Here is a 13,449-nt window from a genome sequence, read left to right as displayed (position 1 = left end):
GCTATCTTTCTAACATGCTGTCATGACTGCAGTACAGCCTAGAGCACATTGAACTACAAGTTATTTTGCTTTCAGATAAATCTAGAGAGTTATAGGATGTTGCATGTAAGCTACAGTCTCAGACTGATTTTGATTTACAATATCAGGCACACTCATGACAAAACAGGACAGACAAGAACTACATCAATAACATTTTTCTCCATATTTCTACATTCACAAAGCGCCAAGACCTAAAAATTTTACTAACCCACTCTTTCTACTTATCTCCATATATCTGTAGTGAGTTCATGGGTACAGAGATTGTGTAGCAGAAAATATCACACCATTTTAGAATCTTTAGCCTACCATCAGTAGAGTCTAAAACAAATTTATTTTAGAATGACCAATTAGAGGAAAAAAAAAAATCTTTGGATGTGACTTTTTCATGGTACCTATAGAAGAACCTTCTGAGACAGGAAAAAGGCAGTTTGAAGGAAATAAAAAGTTTCCAATATTTGTCAGTGTTTTGCCTCATTTCTTCTCAGTCCTATAACACAGCTTTTCTTTCTCCATACTTTAAATTTCTTGGCCAAAGACCATTTTCTTCTTCTCCCCCCGGCCCCTTCTAACACAAATAATTCTTTGAACATATAAACATTTGGATTAACAAGACATGGGAAAGAAGATCTTTGCAGGTGGTATTAAAGCCACTTCAAAATGTCTGACATGCAAACAAGACAGACAGTCCTTATCTGTTTAAAGTAGTAGACATTTCAAAATAAATACTTCTCAGTTAACACATAATTAAGTCATAAATACAGCTTTAAGATAATTCTATTAAATATTTAAGTGTACTAATTTTTTTTAAATTAGCAATGTATCGGCAACTATTAATATTTGCAGAATTTCTATTAAAAAAACCTACACTCAGCACTGTACTGATTAGCAAATTACAGCATCAGAATTTTTAAAGAATGGGAAACAATTCATTACTTTTTCATGAAATTTGTGAATTATCAGTAAGATGGAGGAGTATCTGGGCAAACGAATCCTTTAAGATAGACTTCTACTAGGACTGCATTATCATAGTGACAAATGTATGAACTATGAGGTATATCTTGTAAATGATGAGACACATAATCATAGGTCTTAAATTATGAGAGAGAAATCAATCTGCACAAGAAATTTTATTTGCATCTGAAAGGGGTTCAATATCCATCACAGAAATATAAGCCCTACTTCATATTCTCCAAGAGAAGAAAAAAGTGATTTTAAAGTAGATTGCAAGAAAAGTATTATGCTATATGTAGGGTACCAAAACTGAAGTCATTAAAGCTTGCCTTCTACTGAGTAGATCCATACCTTGGTTTCCTCTATGAAAACTCCCTCTTATAAACAATCCTGTATGCTCTTTACATCGCACGTCCCCCCCCCGCCCGCAACCCAGACAGTACACACAAATCCACATCCCGTAATCTCACCTGTGCTGGAAATTGATTAAGAAAATTCAGCAACTGAAATCCTGGCTCACTAATTTGGTAATATGCTGCCCTAATTATGCCATGCAATGAAATCTGCTGCATATGCAATAAATCCTGCAACCAAAGTTCTACTGGTCCTTTTGCAATCACTGGAGTGTCCAACTGTAAAATTAATAAAAGTAAAAGGTACAAAATAGAACATAGTTACCAAACTTTTGTTCAAGAATGTTAGTAACTAAGCAGTTACTAAATTTCTATTCAAGACAACTACAGATTTAATTCCAATACCAGAAATTTAATTCATGAAGATATATTATATCTTGTTACATGGATCCTGGAAATATTAATTTGTAACTAATAATAATTCCATTTCATATATACTTATATGTTCAATAATAGAATGATTTATCTATTAACAACATTTCTGGGGGAAAAAAAAATATCAGAGAATTACTGGAATTTTTTCTCCTTCTCTTGATATGACTGCCAGTATGCGATCATAATCCTTTGGATGAAAGTCTACTTCATTTATATTGTCAGATACAGAAGGCAGATGTGGCTGTAAGGATAATTCAGAAGTCAAGTAAATACAAAATATTAGCAAACAGGAAAAAATCTCAAGTAAGGCTATCCTGCAAAAGTTCATCTGAATCTACAGATGAATTTCAGGCCATCTCTAGGTAATAATTACAGAAATGGCTGTGTAGGATTTTATCTCTATTTTCTGTTTTTTTACAGTTTCCAGAGGTGATCTAGCAGAACAGAGATCAAGTATCGTGTGAGATCAGCTATCTTATCTCAATCAACCATCATGAACAATCCAGACTAGTTGGACTATAAATCTTCAGTAACAATCCAGATTAGCTGGATGTATTTTGCAATATGCAAACCACGGAAGTCTCACAGGGTCTCTTCTGTTAGTGTACTTGTGAAAGGAACCACCAGCAAATCACTTGATGGGACTGTATTCTAGTGTTCCGAATTATGAAGATTTTTTAAAATTGCAGATATCCATTTCATATTTTGTTAAAGACTAAAGAGCAAGAAAGGAAAATATTTCTCAGGCAAAGTTTATACGAAGAAAATGGTTAATTTTTTATTTATTAACTGCTTTTCCATATTCTAACTTTTTTTTGTTATAAGCAGAAAGAAATCACTAAGTTGTACCTGAATTGTATGAGAATCACTTGCTTGTCCAAGAATTTCAAGAAGGGCAGGATCAGAAACAAAAAAGAATCTAGGAAACAGTAGTCTTTTCTTCTCTAAGTATCTTCAGAAGTGAACAAGATTTTTATTAGAATATTTCAGCTCAATTTTTTCTACATAAGAGTGAAAGTAAGACTGAAATACTGTTAATATTTCATATAAACTATTTACAAAATAATAATGCATTAAAAATCGAACCATTCATACCCTGTAAGTGATTTCTGACATACTTCCAACTGTTCATGTAAATGAGGGAGAAGTTGCTCCATAGTCTCATCTCCAACACAGCAGTTAATTACATTTGGGTTTTCACGAGCTCGTTGCATTATTCTTATCCATGATTTGTCAATATTCTGAAAACGCTTTGCTTCCTATATATAGCCATAACATAAGTACTTTCTCATCATAATCTGTTGAAAATTATTAAACAGATAACTTTTAGTACACATTAATAGGCAAGCATTGTAAAGTTTACCTGGGGTAATTGTTTTGCGATATCTCCCCCTACAAAAACAGCTTCAAGATAAATCCAGAGGTTCTGTACAACTAGCCATTCTTCAATTATGTCTGTAGAGCTGCTTAGTTTATAAATCCAGCTCTGAATTTCCTTTTTAAATGGTGTATTGTATCTAAAAAGGATGAGAAACAGAAATGAATTAATTCTAAATAAAGCCATCATAAAACAAATACTTACGATGGTGAAAAAAAACCAAACAACACTTGTTTCACTTAGAGCAAGAAGAATCTTGTGGAAATTTTCTACCAGCTTCATTACCTTCAAATATATTGAGACAACTGTTTGCTACTAATACATGGAAGTCTTCCACTTCAGGAAGTTATTCATCAGACAATGTAACATTTTGTCATTAAAAAATAATATTCTGTTCAAATTTACTGCTCATTTAGCCAAAGTATAATATGGTTCCTATCTCGGTATGTTTCTGAAAATACTGTACACAAAGAATTTAAAAGTACCTATTGGTCAGTAAAGAGCCAAGAATCATTAAACTATCCTCCATCAGCATTATAATTTCTGATGATTCAGTTCCCTTTAACAGTAACTCTCCTCTCCCTTTGAATGATGAAAAGCTCAAGATTTGGCTTCCCCAGATGTCAGCTATTTGAGATAGTTTGGCTTCTATATCCTTTTCCTTTGTAGCAGATATGCATATATCCTGCAAAGAACAAACCACTTTTTAGAATCTTCATTCTTCAGAAAATAAATTTTTCCTAATATTACACATCTAATTATAGAATATTTAAAAACAGTATATGAAATTTTATAAAATAGTATTGAAATGTGTCACACAAACACAGAGATCATACTACTAATTTTACTCACTCAAATTACATGTATGGATAACTGAAAAAGGCACACTTGGATGTGCATGGGTATACGATATCTGTAGCTTCAATTTTGTTATTTCTGTAACAACATTTATGAAGCATCATTTCCACAAGGTTTATGGCAGTGATGTAGACTTATCACCAGATGAAGTCTCAATCTTATCATGTTTTGTTTTATAGAATCACAGAATCTAAGAATAGCTTAGGTTGGAAATGTCATCAACTCTGACATTCTATTTAATTCAAAGCGCAATTCAAAATTAATCAGATCACCTTGGAATGCCTCCATATAAATCAAGTATAAATATAACAATAGCTTTTGCATGCATATTTACCCTATAAAACTTGCAAACTCCATTGAGAGTTTTTTTTCAGGTTGTGTGTGGGACCTTTTGAAATTCTATGGTTCAGAAGCCATACAGATCTAGAAAAGTATTTGTATTAAATATTAATAAGTGTCTAGCCTTCCTCTAAAATTCCTGATTTATTTACAAATCTTTAAAGCAAACACAGAGTTAAAAAATTAGGTGACCATGATCATTTGAAGTTTTCTTTGGATTTTTCCCCCTTTAAAAAGAGCTAAGAAAACCATAGAAAATAGGGTCAGGAAGAATACAAAGAGATTATCTAGAAATAAGTGTCCAAAGATTCCAGCTGCTACCTCTGTCTTTGTTCATATGGATAAAAACTTCTAAATAAAATTAAAATTATTTTACACTAGTGTGGTCTGATTGATAGTGAAGGACTTCAATGAAGTAAAAATTATCTTTTAACAAGGTCATCATTTTATAAGTAATCATTTTTGCTGACAATATAAAATGAACAAGGAGGGAAAAATGTATATACCTACCTCAAGATCATCTTTATGTTTAAGAATTGGTGCTTCCATGATGTTTCGAAGGCAAAAGGAATCAGATTCTATATCAAATTGATGTCCTGTTGTTTCTGCAATACGATTCCAGTGCCTTTGCTTCATTGCTTTGTCAGTCATCATTTCCAACAAAGGACAAGACTCACTAAAATCATCAATTTTTTTCTTGAGATCTAGAAATGCTTGCCAGTGTTGGAGTCCTTTAGGTAGTCTACGGCACCTGCAGTTGAGTTAAATTGATACAGTAGTAAATGCCTCTTTTGTCAAAATAAAAATTGTTTAAACATTTTAAAAACAGACAAGAAGATATGAAGTAGCTTGTAGTCAGCTTGTTGAAGTCAACATTTTCTAAGTAAAATTACAATTTGTGTCAATTAGTCTACCCATTTAGGAAAAACTAATGCAAATGCCCTACTAACAAATCATAATATTTAACAGTTTTAACCATTGATATGTTCTTTGCAAATAAACAGAAATATTGCAGTTTGCATTAAAACATCTGCTGCTCATCATCAGAAACTCTTTATTTGCAAAAAAAATCAAACCAGAATTACTTAAATTTCACCTATGTAATCCTTGTACAAATATAATATTTACTTCAATTTACAATACCAGTAATACATATGGAACATATTAACATACCACTTTGGAAATAGACATGAAAATTAGAAAGATATGACCGCCTTCTCTACTTTTGGTTAGTTTGTTTATTAAGAAAATGACAATTATATACTTCTAATGTGGAAAAAACACAGTAAAACCATTAAATGAATATTCACCTCTTTGACCTAACTTTTACAGAGCCTACACACTAAGAATTAAGCAGTTGACCCACCACAGGAATATCCTAATGCAAATGATAAAGTATATCCTTAGCAGGAAAAGTAATAAAGCCCGAATCATATTTCCCTAGGTTTTGCATCCTTTGTCACTTATCTCCCTACCTCCCACTGATATAATTTCATATTTTCTATAATCAGGTACAACACGGCAGTCTGTGTCTGGCTTAGAGCTATGTTGGTGCTATGTGGTTGCCAGTATATTCATGTTGATTAGCTCCCTGGTTGCTGTTAAACAGAATATTTAATACCTGCTTGCCTTTCCCTGAGGGTGAAAAGTATTTTGTGTCTGTTTTTGGAGTTTTGACTTTTATAAAACTCATAGGCACTTAATGTTATTTTGTGAGAAATCTGCCTTGTTGAAAGCTGAAACTAACCAATAGATTAAAAAAAAGTTATTCAGGAATGCTGAAAAAGAGCACAGACTTGGTCAGACAGTGACATCACAGATCACCTTTGTCCCTAGAAAACCAGGCAAAACATCTGAATATTTTATAAATTTCCTTTCATGCATTAATAAAGAGTTAATGTCAGGTTCAGGGATTTGGGACACATGAATCAGATACAGTAGAGGCACATTTTGAATGACATGCATGTTCCAGAGCTGGGAGCCCTGTTATCCTTATTGAGTCCTGTGAACCAGGAGATACTGTTTTACACAAAGACAAGATACTGTCAGTGAGGTGTCTGTCAATATCTTGCTGCTTTGAGAGACTCTTAATCCCTGCAACCTTAAATTTGGGAAAGAAAAATACTCTTTGGCACATATTTCCTTGAAAGGTTATTGGTCTCTGGTTAATGTTTCCCATTTAGAAATTCAGAAATAATGCAAATCTAAGACTCAACCTTCAACTCTGCCTGTCAGGGCAATTTCAAATCTAGGGCGATTCTTACCAGTTTTATGCCTTATAATGACATATGTGATACACCAGTTAACTTTTAGGAAAACATATATTTACTGGACTACCATGACACCCTGGACTAGAAGCCAATTAAAAAAAAAAATAAAGTAAAAAAATTCCACATTCTGCAGTACAGATCTTCTCTCCCTAGTTTAGGAAGGTTATGCTACTATTTTCTTGGTTACCTGAACCCATCAGTGTGATAAGCCATGAAGAACTGCCACAGTAATGCCAAGAGGTAAGATATGTTGACAAAATGGAGAATGGGAGGAAATGATCAGTAAATAGGTGGATGTGTACTTAACAGCCTAAGAATAAACTATTTATACTGAAGGTTTTTCTCTTCGCTGCAGTTATGAAAGTAATTGCCTTTTTATACAGTTCTACTTGAACCACCTTAAAGGAAAGTCAATTTCAGAGAGTAATATAATTTAGCTCTTGTGGAGTTCTGTATTTCAGCAATTGGATTTTAACATTATCTAAGATTGATTTAAAGCTGTTTTAATAGGCCTGCGCTGCTCTTTAACTGTAGTATAGATATACTCTAATATACCAAATACTGACACAAGTACAAACATACATCAATTAGTCATGCCTTTATTTTGGAAGTCAATAATGAAAGATTCTGGAATATTGTTCTTAACAGGAGGATTGGGGGTACATCGGAAGTGCCAAGAAAGCTCGAGTTGTTTTAGGATGGAGCTTGTCAAGCTTATAACACGACTCTCTTAGGCAGCAGGAGAGTTGGGGACTGCACTCGGTGCAGTTATTCTGTTGTAAAATAATCCTTGTCCTAGTCTTCTATATTATATTTCTTCCCAAAATAACATATGTACATTTGAAAATATTAAAAATAGAGTTAAATTAAAAGGTTAGAAAATACTGTGGAATCAGACTAATTACATACAATCCTCTCAACTGTGTCAAAACCATTTTAAGCTTTCAGCATTAATGCAATATTTGTAATTTGTACAAACCCATACTATTTAATGTATAGAAATGTTTTTTTAAAAGGATAAAATATTCTAAAAGACTCAGAAAAGTTATTCTTGTATTCAGGACTTAAAATCAATGAGCTAATCCTCCTAGTTGAAGAACTTACCTTTTACAAATAAACTTTCAGCTCTCCTAACCTCTTGGTTGGTTTAGCTAAGGAGATCGACTCTTCAACTGATCACATGCCCTTCAATTATCAAAACTACAAGTAAGAGGCTGGTTAACTAGAAGTGTAGTGTTATTCCTCTCTTACTTGAAGAATCTTATTACTTTATGATAAACCTTATTCATGAAAGTTTTGTATTTAAATATGTCAAATAGCTTTACTGAAGTCACCTAAATCTTAATGCATTTAACATCAGTTATAATTCCTATTATGAACATACCTGTTTTGAAAATCCAGAAGTTCAGCATTAATTTTTTCAATATCTAAATCTGTCCAAAGTATCTCATAATAACCATTGATACTGTTTATTACAGTATCATATAATCCATACAATTTCTGAAGCAAGCCTAACTCCTTCCTGGGAGAAAAAAACAATCATACCGCTAATTTCAATCAGCTATTTGGATATCTCACAATAGTTAAATACATGGTATATGTAATATTTTTACAGAAAATTGAGGTAGATCAACTAGATGATGTTTCTAATGTAGTAAAGAACACTTCATTAATAAAATCCACAAAAAAGAGCAGACAGTTGGTGCTAAGGACCTAATATCTACACCAAACACATTTGGGGGAAGTTTTCCTTTAATCTAGTTCTATAAAACTTCCATTCATCCAAAAGGAACCTAGCTTAAGTACCCTGAGCCGGCTCTGCAGTGCAAAGCACAGCATGGCAAGTGGGGACAATTAGTTGATTTACTTTGGAAGCAGCCTCTGAATCTGAACTAAAACACGGATCTGAAAACAGTCAGAAAGGGTCAGATCCTCATCTGGTGTGAATCATCATCACATCATTGAATGGCTGGCGTGGAAACTTTAGAATGCAATTCTCATTTGTACAGCAGCTCAAAAAATTTAGACTTTCATAAAAGCTTAGTTATATTTTTCATATATACACTGACTTTTCCTTGCTTTTTCCTTGTTCTCCCCTTGTACCATATCTTAACATATAATACAATATTTACTCATCTACTTATATATAAGTATATATAAATATTTCTAGGACATAGTATACTGCTCATTTCTATAGGATTTGCATGTAGTAAAATAATCTGGTATGGTTCTGTTACTATAATAAATACAATTATTTTTTATTGGCAAATTCATTAGACGTCTAAAATTGTCATTGATTTTTTTATTTTTCACTTAAGGCAATGGAAACCTTCCAGATTACAGTATTTCCCTATTTGGTGTACCCTAGCCTTCTAACATACTTAATAAACACCTAAGACAGCTGCATTTCCACAGTTACCTGACTTTATGCAAAACTTCATAGTCTGTGACAGGCAATCCAAACAACTGTTCACCAGATGAGTATGTGATAAACTTTCTCCACAGCTCATCAAAGTTAGCCTGATAAAATTAGGATGCATACAGACAAAATGAAAATATGTTTGTAATTTTCTCATTTAAAAATGTCTAATAATAAATCATGAAACAGTTCTAAATTTGTCTTTAAAAACTGTATTAAAGCATATTTAAGTATCTAAAAATATTTTTGATCTAAAATTTTGAAGTTCTTATGTAATACTCAAATCCACACATTAAATTCAAATAGTGAAATTTTATGTAAGAAGCAATAATTTGAAGAAGCATTTTATAAAAAAGGAATGTGAAATGAATTCCACATCATCAAGAAAATAAAAAACAACAATTATTTTCAAAGTATAACTGCTGTCCAAAGGATATGATCACCACAGAAAAATGCCAAGAGTGATTTTGGCAGTTACTATATCCATATGTACAAAGCATTCTCTTGGCAAAATAATAAATACGGCAAACACAACCAAAATCACCCCATTTTCAGTACATATTAGATGCATTAGGAGGTTTAAGCACCTTCTGTTAGTTACTTACTGCTTTTCACAAATTTTGACTTTACTTTTTACAGAGTCTATTCAATAGGTAAAAGACTGACAAAAGTCCTGTTGAAAAAAATCTTCAAGTTACTATAACTTGCAGAGAAAGGAAGAAGGATCAAAAATAGATTAAAAACTGGTTATGGACGCATGAACTAAGGTTCATAAACAAGTATCAAGTTGAGAGTCAGTTATTTAATGTAAAATGTTATCTGTAAAAGACGAAAAGATTGGCTCATGTGACTGATGTGTAACCTGACTTCTTTTCAGTCACTATTGAGTTGTTGCACTTGACTTACCTCTTCTGCTGCTTTTTGCTTCAAGTTGGTAATTGCTGCTCACAAAACGCAATGAGTAAAGCAAGGTTACACATCAATCAATCCACATTAAGGAAAACATTGCCTTATAGAAACTAAAGTATAGTTAACATAATACTACACAGAATATCCACCAAGACACATTTACCAAAGACTGTAAATGTGTCTTTTTCTAAACATGTTTTGATAAGCAATAGCAGATCTAATTTTAATTATTTGGAAACTCAGTTTATTTTCTTACCTGAAAGATCTGTAGCCTGTTACTGGCTTCCTGAGGTGGAATACTTGGAACCATAGGTCCTTCCTTTCAAACAAGCAGTTAACAAAAACTGAATATTAATTCTCAAAGTGACTGAAGGCCACTGTATATTTACAGGTCATCACAAAATGTGTATTTTTTGGTAGTTAAAATCCAATCAAGTTATTTATCTTGCTAATGCAATACTTACAATGGTAAATCTAAGAACAGATAACTTTTATTAAATTAAACATTCTTTAGCTTAATTAAACTGAATAGGATTAGACTTTTAATTTTTCATATTTCATTATTTTGCTGAAAATAAAATACCCAGCAAGTTGCCTGAGACCATCATTTTAATGTTGATGTGTGAGCAAAGATGCCACAACATTTGCTATAATTTCTAAATTATTTTCTAATTAATTTCTAATTATTATTTCTATTATCATTCATTAATTATTTCTAATTAATTTATAAACTAAGATTTTATAGCGGCACGTTTTACCACCAGGGATTCTTTTCTTTCCTTACAGAGTTGTGTGTATTGCTATTTCTTCATATTAAAAAGTTTGACCTACAATGATGGCTGCTTAGCAGCCATGGCATCAAGCACTCAGTAGCTGGGCAGAATAAAATTTTGGCACCCAAATGCTGCAAACCAAAAATATTGAAAAACTAAGTGCAAGTCTCACAGGTAACTACTAAATTCATTTACCGTTTCATACGACATTTCAAAGTTTGACACATCCTCCTGAAAAACTGCAACTGATTCTAGCAAATTTCTCTTAAATTTGGGCTGAACTTGAACCAATTCATCTTGAACTCTGGACTGACATACAAAAGATTAAAATCAAAGTTATTCCTTTAAAAATCAGGAACAGATATTTGAGTTATATATAAACCAAAATTATAAATAGAAAGTATTAAAATCCTGAACAAATATTAATTGTTTGACGCTAAATAGATTTTTTTTTCCTTTTATGGTGCTGTATGTTCAGTTTTTGAAATTAAAAGTAGAGAGGAAAAAAAAAAACCAAAAACCATAACAATATCTCCCCTCCACCATTAAGCAAACATGTTTCATTACAAGGGTGTGGGGGAACAAAAGGACACAGAAAAAAGGGGAAAAAAGATCCTATTCTCTTCTTTCCTTCCCTCCCTCCAAAAAAGTCTCAAAACACAAAGCGTTAGGGTCCTTTTCCTCATAGATGGCTCAGCCTTCTCTCTAACAACTTTCTTAGTCTTTGTTCAAAAGCTTGAGACAAAGAACCAAGAGCTGCATGAAATGCAAATGTAAGACATACTCTTGAGTTCTTGAGTCCGTTCCAGAGTGAATGAATTAAATTGTTCTAACAAAATATGTATATCTAACCTTCTATACTACAGAAAATATTCAATAAACATTGAGCTTTTGAGGGATATAAGGTTGTCCTAAGCAGTAAAGGTAAATCACCACTTAGGGGTAAGGGCACTGGCAAACTATGCACTTCTTAAAATCCGGTAATCTAAGGGTAGTAATCTTCCTGATCAGACAAGAATGACACAAAAACTGGAAATGAAGGACAGCAGAGAGAGCAGAGAGACAGAATAAATTTCTCATTTCCTTGCAGGTTTTAAGCATATATCGAAAAGCTACAATAATATTTTAATATTAGAGGTCTATAAAAATAAAATTAGAAAATGAACATACTAATCAAAGGTATAGACAGTAGTGTGCAACTGAGGCCAAGAGTGAGAAGACAGAGTAGAGTGACAATTGGTCCCACATTGTCATTAATACTCTGAAAAAAGCACATGAAGACAAATGGAAAATAACATAGTTTTATATACTTACAGCTTTGCTCTGTAATTTATTAAAAGAATATCTGAGTGTATCAACGCCTTCTGATTCCTCTTTTGTAACCTCGATCTCAAATGTATTTAAAATGGCATAGGCTTCCTAGATGAAAAAATAATATCTTAGGAATTATGTATTTTAAGTTCATTTGCAGGAATATAGATCCAATTTGTAAGAAACATTTCAAAGAAAAACTGTTAATGTAATTTAGGCATAAAATATTTATTTGCTTTTTAAAAATAAGGATGATGAATAAAGCACTAGGGAACAATAGCAAAAGATGTTTCTTTAAAGATGTCTTAGATGAAATACTAGGAAAAAATATACAAAAAACAAATGTAATATTAAAAATATATACAATTTTATAATCTCAATTGTATTTATTCCACTGATCTACATTCCACCTAAATGCAGATTTTGATTAATTTTTCCTGACTCTGAATAATCATGCACACTAAACTACACATTTTTAAATGGTTTGCCGTATCATATAATCATATATCATATCAATAAATAAAATATTTATTACTATATGTTTGCCAAACTATCAAATGCCTGCATATGTATGTTACAGAATGAACCTTTCTTATCCGTTGTTCTCATTTGCAATTTGTTTGCATATCTTCTGCTTTATTATCCTCATCCTACACATACAGCATTATTTAAAAATAAGATAGTTTTAATATTTTACAGTTTCACAACAAGTAGGCAAAAGATTTGCTAATGAAGACAAAGAGCAGTGTGCATTGTGTTAACCGCTCCTTTGACCTGCAATTTTATTCTGTGCAGTTTGTGATGGTTGATAAACACAGTTGTTTATTCTATGCAGGTATCTACACTTAGAATTCTCTCCTGTTCAGCTTCCAAGAGTGATATACACTGAACCACTGAAGTTGCAAGGGGCCTCTGGAGATTGTCTAGTCCATCCTCCCCTGCTCAGAGCAGGGTTGCCAAAATCAGGTTCCCCAGGACCATGTCCATTCAGGTTTTGAGTATCTTCAAGGATGGAGAGTCCACAACCCCTCTGGGCAATCTGTTCCAGTGTTTGAGCACCCTCACAGTTATTTTTTCTTAGGTTTAAATGGAATTTACTGTATTTCAATTCGTGCCAATTACCTCTTGTCCTCTTACTGGCTGCCACTGAGAAGAATCTGGTTCCCTCTTCCTTCCTAGCCCCATCAGGTACAATACACATTGATAAAATACCCCCTGCACCTTCCTTCTCTGGAATAAATATTCTCAACTCTCTCAGCCTCTCCTCATATGTCAGATTCTCCAATTGCTTAGTCAGCTTTTGCTGAACTAACTCCAGTATGTCCACGTCTCTCTTGTATTGGGAAGCCCAGATCTGGACACAGCACTCCAGATAAGTCTCATACGCCAGAGCAAAGGGGATCATTTCCATGAA

The 13,449-nt window shown here is 32.8% G+C and overlaps 1 protein-coding gene across 1 annotated transcript in view; it reads right to left on the bottom strand.

Moving 5' to 3' along the window:
- DNAH8 (dynein axonemal heavy chain 8) overlaps nt 1-13,449 on the bottom strand; it is a gene marked incomplete at its 3' end in the record, with an annotated part of 134,656 nt that overhangs the window by 82,640 nt on the left and 38,567 nt on the right. The window contains exons 26-37 of the mRNA XM_081998590.1: nt 12,039-12,143; nt 10,920-11,033; nt 10,208-10,270; nt 9,043-9,143; nt 8,008-8,145; nt 4,864-5,104; nt 3,642-3,841; nt 3,142-3,295; nt 2,874-3,037; nt 2,628-2,730; nt 1,915-2,019; nt 1,461-1,622 (exon numbers count right to left, since the gene is read on the bottom strand). Coding sequence (XP_081854716.1) covers nt 1,461-1,622; nt 1,915-2,019; nt 2,628-2,730; nt 2,874-3,037; nt 3,142-3,295; nt 3,642-3,841; nt 4,864-5,104; nt 8,008-8,145; nt 9,043-9,143; nt 10,208-10,270; nt 10,920-11,033; nt 12,039-12,143 — 1,650 coding nt within the window. The remainder of the gene's footprint in view (nt 1-1,460; nt 1,623-1,914; nt 2,020-2,627; nt 2,731-2,873; nt 3,038-3,141; nt 3,296-3,641; nt 3,842-4,863; nt 5,105-8,007; nt 8,146-9,042; nt 9,144-10,207; nt 10,271-10,919; nt 11,034-12,038; nt 12,144-13,449) is intronic.

This window comes from Phaethon aethereus (genome assembly GCF_964289735.1).
Source record: "Phaethon aethereus genome assembly, chromosome: 3".
Taxonomy (NCBI): Eukaryota; Metazoa; Chordata; class Aves; order Phaethontiformes; family Phaethontidae; genus Phaethon; species Phaethon aethereus.
Note: the sequence above shows the minus strand (reverse complement) of the source record. Positions and strands in the feature narration are given on the sequence as shown.